We start from the raw sequence: 10,820 nt of genomic DNA, 5'->3' as shown, positions 1-10,820 counted from the left end.
GTAGTGATTGCTCAAAATTAACACTTCCTTCTGCTATCAAGAGAGAAGATACCTACTTAGAGAAAATTTCTTAACCTGTCCATACAGTCTTGCATTCATGTTCAGTGTCACTGAAACCAATTCCCAATGTATGTATTTAGTAATTATGTTTAATATGCAACCATGTGAACAGATTACACTCCTTACCAAAATTAAAATAACAGCAAGAAAGCAAAAAAAATAGAAGTATAGATTTATTAGAGAAGTTATCTAAAATACAATATTATTTTCCTTTTTAAATTAGAACATATATTATTTCAATGAAAAGATATTTTGTATTATTTCTATGGTAATAACAACTTTTAAAGAAAACATTTAATTTAGAACATTTTTAATTAAAAAACCCAACACTAACATTAAGACGTAACTAAGGCTGTTGACAGCACAGGTAAAAATGCAAAATAGTCTCAAAAATATTTACATGTCAGTTTCTTAAAATCTAAGTCTAATTCTAAATATTCATTTTGCTTAACTTGCTCAAAATACCTTTTTCTCTAAATTATAGCTAGATTCTGTATTCCTGTGCTTCTTACAAAGCTTCAAGTTATCGTTAGTTACGTGTACTATCACACCAGTAGATGAGGTTTCTTAAAATGGCTTATTTTGCTACCACCATGTCCTCTCCCAAGTGGCCAACTTACTGTTATACCAAAGTGTCAGTCGCAGTAATAGTCACCAAAATGCACGCAGCCACCCACCCCCTGCCTCCCCCAACCCCACACCTTAAGAACCCTTTCCCATTCAGCCAAGAGCCTTTCACATTTCAATAGCTGGCATTTCAGATGCAGAGCAAAAGAAAGTAAATGGATCTGGGAGACGACAAGATGTTGCCTGGGCACACACGGCAAATTTTGATTTGGGCTTAGCAAAAGGGGCTCCTCACAAACACAGCAATTCCTAACACTCTCAGCACTGAGGTTACTGGAAGGAGGCTCTGACTTCTCTGCTCTTCAAAGGCTGACATGGGCGCCAGTTGTCCACCATATGGCACACGGGCTCATTCTCAGCATTGAAGCAAAGGCCACGGAGTTTGCACATCTGTGGGAAAAGGCACAAATATCCTCAAATGCATCCTCTCATTTCAGCACGACTTTTTGAAACTACACATCTGGGGCCTGAACCAGAGCTCTGACCCAAAGTTTTGACAGTACGAGTAGCCTAGAGATGGCATCAGCACCTACGGGTCTGCATTTCATCCACACCATTTCCAGCCTTGACATAGCCTCTCCTGTCCACAAAATATCCTGGCAAGAACTGTGAAAGCACAAAAAACAAGGACATAGACACATATTTTCTGATCTCTGCAAGCGAAGAGCTGTTTGTCCTTGATCCAGATATGAATTGAAATCCTTTCAGAATCCTCTGCAAGTTATACAGTTTGGCTGTTTTTTTTTAAGTTCACTTGAAATAATAACAATTAAAAATGGCTTTACCCTTGGGTCAAAATAAAGCTGTTGAATGAATTCAAATTATCCTGATTTTCAAATGCTGTGAGGGGAAACCTGCTTCAGATCAACAGGAGCATACTGTATAATTATGGTACTTGTTCCTAGAGTACAACTGGTGTTTCCACAATCTGATGTAAAAAAATCACCTTTATGTCTAAATAGGAATCTCCAAAACTCACAAAAAGATTGTGCCAAAGTAATAACCTGCCCCAAACACAATCTCACACAGGCAGGTAGAAGTGCTGATGAATGTATGTAGGTGGGACACAAGATTTCCTACAAATCAGGTTCTAGACCAGGTTTTTTCCACATTCAAGGAAAAAAGACCTCAGCAGTGACCTGCGTCCTCTGGATTTCACCTTTGGGACCAACCAGAACAAAGTTCAGAGCTCAACCTCTGACAGGAACTGCTGCATCCATCACAACAAGTGATAGCAGGCTTGCTATACCCTGCTCTTATACTCAGCTTCTTTTTAGCTTTGGAAAACCTAACCACCTTAAACCTTGAATCAATACTCTCATATATGATTTCTTGTTTTGATCAGTATGGGAATGAAAAAGTAAACTGCCACACAGTGTGGAAATCTTGATGATAGCATGGAGGGATGTGTAAGGGAGAAATAAGTGGTAACTTTTACCACTTGTAGGTGGTTGGAGTAGGTAGAGTAGAAAAAAAACACTATTTTGGTGGGTGTGCTCCTGCCTTATAATAAAACCATATTTGCAAACTTTGGATTATCAACAGTAATAGGAATAGTTTGGAGTAGTGTCAACTTTAATGCTCCTTTGCAGTTTACTAAAGACAAAAATTAAAATAAATTACTGCTATAGTTATTACTTCCAATAGATCTTCCTTATCACATATTCTATGGATGTTGTCTGCTTCTAAAACTTCTCAGTTGCATTTCTAAAACAGCTTCTAAAACAGCTCAGTTGCATTTTCTTTCCTATCTATCCTAGAAACCCCCTAGAATTAGGTGCAGGTTGTTAGCATGTCTACCATCAATAAAAGATACTTAGGAATTTGAAGGTTAAAGCCCTTCAGGGCTGTTTTGTATTTATAGGCCCTAGATTCTATTTATATCTCTCAAGCACACAGATCTGAACCCAAAAATGGAATCTTGCCTGCACGTAATTTCATTAATGGATAGTACGGAAAGCTGTGGCCAAGAGTGATTTAATCTGCACAAACTTCTTCCTACTAGGAAGACTACCCTTCTCAGGCTGGTCAACAGAGTATTTTCTTAGGCAGCAGACTTCTGGAATCTGCAAATTTTGCCTCTTCCAAACAATGGGAGCTTTGTTAGAATCATCACAAAGCTGCGTAGGATTTCCCAGTCTGTTCTGTGACAAATAACTTGCAAAAAGAGCTCAGTGTCCTGGAAATGCTGGAAAATCAACGGGTCAACTACAGCTCTACTGTACACTCTACAACTACTACTCACAGTGTGAGACTGTGGATGCAGCACACATGGTCCCCTGGTGCTTTGTAAACCTGGCCTTTTCAGAGCAAGCAGACCCAGAGAGGTAATTGCATGTACAGTAAACCTGCTGATGCTCACAATACATGCTGGAATAAATCTGCATGTGCAAATGGTCCTTTCATGCATGCCTCAATTTTCCAGATTTTTACCACATGACAGCTCTAACCATGTATCCGGAAAATATCTGATAATTTTTTTCAACTTCCCCCAATCCTCCCTGAAGTGCCCAAATAGAAGACAGTCTTACATTCTACAGCAAACTACATCCACAGGCAGAAGCAGAGTCCTGTCAGGATTACCACTTCAGATAGATATTTTTGACATGTGATGCTAGCTAATACCCTGCACAGCTCTGCACTAACACTGCCACTTCAAAGATCCCCTGGTGGGATGAACTGAAGCCATCAGTGCAACTCCAGTACACATCTACTGGTACCATCCATTGGAAACCTACCTGCTCAGGGCTCACAGTGATGGGCTCCTTCAGAACGTGCCAGATCACACATTCAAGCAGTGGTGGAGTTGTCAGTGAGCCAGGGTATGTCCAGTAGTCTCTGCACGCAGGAAGGAGTCCAGTGGGGTCAAAGTTTGTAAAGGAAGCTTGCTTTCCCTACAATAAAATAAGCAGATGGGGAGATGTCAGGGAGAGAACATATACACACACTAGGATTGCAGTAGTGAAGTCTCCTAGGAAAGCTCCATGGTTGTAGAAAGGCAAAAATGGAATTTGGCACCAAGTGTTGCATACCAACTATAGTACCTTTGGGGTTAAATACTCTCAGCAATATATTTCTTACAAGATTTTCAAGATATTGCTCCTCATATCAAATGCGGCATTTATGTTCCTTAGTCTTAGAGATAAGGTTTAACCTTGCCTGAAAAACAATGAGATTTCAGATGCCTTGTACACAGATTGCATGGGAAACAGAACCTGTGAGACCTGTTGGAGAGTCCATTGCAGTAAGCAGCATTATCCCTTTGCCACAAAGGGCACCTGATGAGAAAGATGCCAGCATAGTCTCATTTCTTACCTTTCCTGTCCACAATTCTTATTGGCCTTTACCCACTATGAAGGTGCCTAATTACTCACTAAGTACTTTTAGTTTCTCATTACTCAGCACACTAAAATCACACACACTGCACACAATATTTAAGATTCAGGAAGACTTTTCCCCCCTAAATTATATATCCTGATCAAACTGTTTATCTGAACTCTCTCTAGAAATAGCCAAGAGAACATGCCCTCTTTGAAAAAGGAAATTTAACCCACAGATGCACAGAGGGGAAATGCCTTTTCCATCTGTTACCACAGATGAGAAAGGGCACCTGTAGTTTAGATTAGGAAGATGAATCCTATCCTATAGGCTTAAATACAGTTAAAAGACAGAGAAATGTAGTCACAAAGATAGGAAATAACCACTGTATCTAGTACTCCATGCTCTCTACCTCAACTACATTCCAATCTGTTTTGCTTTTAGAATTATAGAAGCACTTGTGCTGATGGCAGGAAGTTTGTTTTACTTTCATATATGCAGGAAGCTGGGAAGAAGTAAAAAACTGTACTTTCCAAAGAAGATAGCATAGTTGTGATGGGTGTCCATCAACATAGACGGCAAGTATTACCTTGGTTTGAATGGAGCTCAGAGCATCCACAACCTTCTGCATCTCAGGCTTGGCATTTCCCACCTGTAATACAAACCGTAAGAAAATAAAAATAACCATGCATTCTCATGACACCTTTAGTTTTCTGTTACAGTTCTCAAGGAAACTTTTTTTTTTCAGCTGCATTTCATTACATAATAGGAGTATTACAGTGTAAGTGACTTAACCAGGCTCTGTAAAATCATGCCAGTTGAAAGTGAGCACAAACGGGTCAGCCAGGGACATTGGACACAATGAAGCTATTTTCATTTACAGTGTGTGGATTTATTTTTGGACCTAAGCTGTTCTTCTTTTATGGAAGTCACTCTCCCAATAAAATAGTCACCCTCAGTGAGGCCAGGACGGAATACTACGTACTGCTGGAGCAGACACCTCCTCAAGCTAGCTGTCAAGACAATTCAACTAACACAAAACACTCTGGCATTTAACAATGACAAGAAAAGGAAAATAGGTGTTATTTAGGCTGGTCACAGTGCAGATGCACACACACAACTTGGTCAGTTATGCACATCACATTTCACCGGTAAGGTAGCATCACTGTCTTGATGAAGGCAAGAATGCTGCTACAGGGCTGCCACAGTGATGGATGGCAGTCACACTCCATGGCCAGTGTACAATTTTCATAGATAAAGGAAGGTAAGAATTTGGAGCACCACCTAGTTTGGTATGGATTTGGGCAGTACAGCACAATACTGCCTTATTCTCTATTTTCTGCTCTTAGGCTCTCCCCACAACACAATGAATTTGCTGGACAAATAATAAAAAAGTAAAAGTTTAACAAACCTTCATGAAGATGCCCACCACCGCTAAACCATCAGGATGCTTCACAGCTTCAGCAAATTTACCATATTTTACATTCCAGTGAACAATATGGAGCTGGGGGCAAGAAAACAAAGAAGCACTGTGAAGATGATATTCCATCCAGAATACTTCACAAATAAAGATGCAGGGAAGTAATTTATTAAGAGCAAGATGGTGTTTTACTGCTGAGGTTTGAAAGCTTTTGTGTACAGTTAAGAATTTGTTGAATTATTTATCTACTTTAAAGTTTCATTTATTCAAAGAGATTTCTGTAATGTGTTTTATTTTTCTCCTCACTCCTAGTCTCTGGAGAGTTTTAAAGGCAAACTGTGGCTGTATCATTCTGCTTTTCATGTGGTGAAACTCCTGTTATCTTCAGCATAAGTTTTTCCCACATACAGCCCACAGGATTTCGATGTAGTATTTTAATGCTATATATCCTGGAGTTCTGAGCACACTGACATACATTGCCAGTGTCAGAAGAAGCAGAGAAGACACATTAACTACAGATTTGACTCACAATTTGAAAGGTTTTTTTTTAAAAAAAGCCAGATCTGCCCTTTGCTGGAAAGGCTTGGAAAAGAATATGAAATTAATCTCCAGATCATGTTAGCCAGGATATTACTTTCTTTTTAATTTCCAAGTTATTTCTAATTTAAGTTCATCAGGCTGTTTCCCCACATCTGCAAGTCAAGTTGAAGAAGTAATTATGGTACTGTGAAAGACAGAAGGTAATTGAAGTATCTCAGATAAGACAAAAGCTACTTCCCTCATGAAAAGGCAGCAGAGCCAATGAATTTGTGGAGCAGTTTCTTTTATCTGTCAATGCAAATCACAGGTATGTTCCACAAATATGTACTTATGAATATATTTTAGAAGTCAGTCACAGAAACCAGAGGTAGATTTCTAAACAGGGGATGAGGAAAGGTGAGATGCAAGGCACTAAGGTCACTCAGTTTCTGTATCAGACTGTAATATGGAGTCTTAAGTGGTCTGAGGGACACCTGGAGTCTCAAGGGATCACAAAGAGTGCCAGACTGCACTTTACTGTCTGCCCTCTTCATAACTCTCCTTGATTCTTTGCTACCAAAATATGAAAATGTCTGCCCCAAAATTATTCTACTGCTTTTATAAAGACCTCTGATGTTAAAAATTGAAGCTAGGAAAAGGGGAGGTGCATGTACAGATGTGCTGCAATTCTCTTTTTTCATAATTTCCAAGAATCATAGAGAAAGCAGGGGAAAATACAGGTATTATTAATGTGGGGTTTTCTGTTTCTCTTTGACATGAAGTAGCTGAGAAAAATTACAAGCCTAATGTTCTGCTCTTGCAAGGACTATGTTCTAAGGTGGCATCATACCAAAATTGTCTAGGGTAACCTTCTCCTGTGAGTATCTGCAGTGAAAGTGCTACTGTGGTGGAATACTTAATACTTAAAAAAAACCCAAACCTCATTATACAAAGAAGACTGGAGAAAGTAAAGCCTACCTCTGCATCATACTTCACACCATCCACAGTGTGCTCAGATCCCTGGCCATCACAGGATCCCCAGTGAATGTGAAACTGCACCAGCCTGTAGACTCCATCCAGCGCTCCTCCTTGCACCACTGTAAAATAAAAGCAAATCACATAATTTTTGTTATCAAGTCTCCCTTCAAACTGAAACAGCTATCTCAAGTCTTTTATGTGATTTACAGTTCATTGCATGCTGCCATGCTACTCCAGATCATCCTCAATGGTACATTACTGCAATACACCAAAATTGATAATAAATGCATAAAAACATAAGTGACTTTACAGTGAGCATCTCATCAGCAATTTAACAGGCATGCTAGTATTACAAATGATGAGGGAAGATGTAACTTTTCTGTCACCAATAGATTAAAAAAGCCTTTTGTAAGAGGCCCACATAGAATCATCCTAAGGAAGTACATTTGAAGACTCAATCATCTTCCATGTACAGATGTAGTCTGTTCTTTCATTTTAGATACTTCATCCATTTAGGCCTTAATCCTGCAAATCCTGTGGCAGATTGGATTGAGTAAAATGATTTTGGTTCCAATTTAAACCTGAACACCTGTTAGCCATGGGTTAGCTTTCTTGCAGCAAGGTAAAGCACTGCGCACAGGACAAGACAGTGCAGAGATGTGAATTCAAATCTCTTGTCCTTCTCATTGTGGTAAAAATGGCAATGCTTACACAGATGGACTTTTTGGAAATGAGTTGTTTATTTATGCTCTCCATTATCTGGCATTACTTGTGCTATGGGACTGCTCTGAGTGAAGCTCCCAGACACACTTTGAATTATACAAGAGCAAGCTCCCTTATTCTGCTTGTTAGTTTTACCCGCCTACTCCAACTGTGACCAATCACCATTATGATTTGCAGGATCAAGCCCTACCACTGCAAAATGCTGAGGGCACAGAAAATGTCTTCTCCAGTGCAGCATAACGCACAGAATAATAATAAATAGTTCTATTAAATAGAGGTATTTATCTAAGTTATCAGAGAAAGGTTGCACACCAGTTTGTGGTTCGGTTGGGGATTTTTTCATTTTTTCCCCCAAGCATCTCAAATCCAAATTCAAAATTAAATCTTTAAGTTGTTATTATTTAAAAATTTAAAAACAAAAAGTAATTTGAAGTAATCTTAGATATCTTAAGAGACCAATTTCTCTCTATAAATACCTATATACAATAAAGTGACAGAAGAGTGCTGACATCAGATATTACATGTAAGTGTGCTCTGTGTATGTGCCAAGAAATTATTCTGTGGAGTAAAGATGCTTTCCTCTCAGTCTGCAATTAGTCTAGACACTACCACAATACGTGCAGGTGTGGAAACATGTATCAAATGCTGACTGGGAAAGTGGCTGCAGGTTTGAAAAAGCCCCGTTATATACAAGCATGGACAACACTAGCCATAGGTATAAAAAATAAGGTGAGAAAGATTTCACAAAAAAATTTGCATTACATGAAATTGAAGTAAGATTTCTTAAAAATATGTTAGTTTCCACCAGTGTTCCCTATGCATGCAAAATTTGGGTTCAGTGGACAAATCTAGAATTTGCCAAGGGCTCCTTAGGTAAATATATTTAGAAGTCTCCCAACATGTATCTTTACTTTAAAAACATGAATAGATGTTCCACTGCAACCTGTGTAATTTCCAATACTGTAGCCAACAGACCAGGACTTGCCCTACCTATTTCCAAGCTAAGTGATCCAAAGAAGAGTGTCTACTTAAAGTAATCAAATAGGAATTTTTCTTATTCTACTTTTACATTTCTGCGTGCGCTAGTTACCAAGAAGCATAACTGTTGCAAGCACAGGGCTACAAATCTGAGTACTTGTTTCAGAACAGCGGCTGTAGAAGGGCGTTAGTTCCTTTTGGAAATGAAGTAACTGGTTACTGTGTCTTTACAGATACAAAATCGTTTAATGTATACAACGTCCTGTTTCATTTTAAAATGATGCCATGGAGTTACAATGTTTCAGTTCCTTTAGCTCGCAGTCTTGCCGGTTGTTGCAGGTACAAATGGACTGAGGTTCCACCACTCCTGGACCTCAGAAAGCACTAGCACAGCACAGGTTAATCTGCCATTATTAATCAATGGAAAGCATGCTGAAAAGCAGAACCATGCAATGTTCTTGAGTTCATTTGCAGTGTTATTTCTCCACACAAAGTTTGCTGTAGTCTCAAAACCCCAAAAGATGCAGAAAAATCTCTTTGCAGTTTTTGCTTACTTTTCTCATTCTGTGGTTCTCAAATCCAGCATTAGCTTATTTTGACTCACAGCAGAGCATTCAAAGAAAGTAATAATTAGATTAGTGTGAATTAATACATATCCAGCAGGCTTAATTACAGAATGGCCCTCTTGTTCTAGCCCATGTTAAGCAGTTATTTTACTTTTAACACTTCTCAGTCTTTCCAAGAAAGTAAAACTAAACTTAAAAGGCAAAGTAGGAATGATAGAACTGCTTTTTTATTCAGAGCAAGCTTTTCAAACCATAGATAAATGCTACCAGCTTTTGCAATATAAAAGCCCACAGAGCATCAGAACAACATTGATATCAGCAACTTCCCTGTCTTTGTTCCATCTGACAGGAATATCAATTCGAGGCCATGTTGAAAAAAAATGTCCAACCTTTCCATCCCTTTTTTTAAAAAGAATGGGGAAGTTCTGATCCCTATTGGAGCATTTCATCATTAGCTCCCTTACTTTTGCAATCAGTATTAGTGAAAACCATCCTGAAAATACCTATGTAGCTGTGATCCTTTCTGTTTTATAGCACAGCTTCACATGCAACACTGTCTGAAAACAGCACTAGAGGAGCTGAAAAAACATTATTTTCTCACAAATTCCATTTACTCAAGACAGTTGTCATAACCTGGTCTTGTGTTATAGCCCAAGAGGCAACAGTTTGACAGTGCCCATTCTTCTTTTCCACTATTAGACACTTATTAGACAAATTTGGAGCTATTTTCCTTAGATTAAGAAAAAGTAATTTTTTTCCATTACCATTCTATCTTCTACCTTTTACTGGAAAAGTTATACTAGCAACATCCAGTAATTATATTTCGCTGTTAAATGTTCTTGTAACTTGGTCTAAATTAGGTGAACTCAAGTGTTAGAAACACTAACTCAGGAAGTCAAATAAGCACCCAAACTTTTCCATTTATGTGACTTATACCAACTGTGGGATACAGAAGGTGAAGTTTATTTGACTCCATTACACTTTCTTGGGATATTTGAAAACACACAGAAATCAAAGGGTGCTTTGCTGCATCTGGTACAGCTGTTTACTAAGGCTACACACCTTCACTGTTCTATTTAAAGGAATGTTGGTGAACAGTTATCCTTCCAATGTAAAACAGAACAGCCTTGTAAAAAATACTGTGGACCACTTCATACCTTTTTTCAGGAAGTGGCAGCATCCAGATCTAAATTTCTGTAGGAATACTATGGGAATTCCTGTTATTTAGTTAACTCCTATGGAATGTTCTCTTTATGCAGAGCAGAAGACTAATACACCTCATAAGGCCAATAAACATGTCAAAGGATTAATCAAAATGGAGGAACTACAAGACTGTTTAATAAGTTAGACTGAATTCCTTCATGTCGTACAGATTAGTGTGACAAGAAAAAACACTACTGTAAAGTTTGTCAATCTGAGAAAAATACAGAATGAGAACATGTTCTACAAATGAGAATCACTGACTACAAAGCTCCTTCCAGTAGCTGAAATAATGGGTCCACTAGAGTACAGTAGATGTCCAAAGGCTCCAGACTTGGAGAATTAATTCTAATTGAGATTCTACCAAAAAAAAAAAACAAACCCAGCAGCAGGGAATTTCAAACATCTACCTTTGAGCACAGCCCTCTTAC

General features: G+C 38.5%; 1 protein-coding gene across 1 annotated transcript in view; it reads right to left on the bottom strand.

Moving 5' to 3' along the window:
• Positions 1–220: 220 nt before the first annotated feature.
• Positions 221–10,820, bottom strand: part of LOC102038402 (carbonic anhydrase 2) — a 16,618-nt gene continuing 6,018 nt past the window's right edge. Inside the window, exons 3-7 of the mRNA XM_031058502.1 lie at positions 6,923–7,041; positions 5,417–5,509; positions 4,595–4,657; positions 3,426–3,581; positions 221–1,077 (exon numbers count right to left, since the gene is read on the bottom strand). Of these exons, the coding sequence (XP_030914362.1) occupies positions 958–1,077; positions 3,426–3,581; positions 4,595–4,657; positions 5,417–5,509; positions 6,923–7,041 (551 nt within the window). The 3' untranslated portion in view covers positions 221–957. The remainder of the gene's footprint in view (positions 1,078–3,425; positions 3,582–4,594; positions 4,658–5,416; positions 5,510–6,922; positions 7,042–10,820) is intronic.

The sequence above is a fragment of the Geospiza fortis genome, unplaced genomic scaffold (genome assembly GCF_000277835.1).
Source record: "Geospiza fortis unplaced genomic scaffold, GeoFor_1.0 scaffold7, whole genome shotgun sequence".
NCBI classification, from domain to species: Eukaryota; Metazoa; Chordata; class Aves; order Passeriformes; family Thraupidae; genus Geospiza; species Geospiza fortis.
Note: the sequence above shows the minus strand (reverse complement) of the source record. Positions and strands in the feature narration are given on the sequence as shown.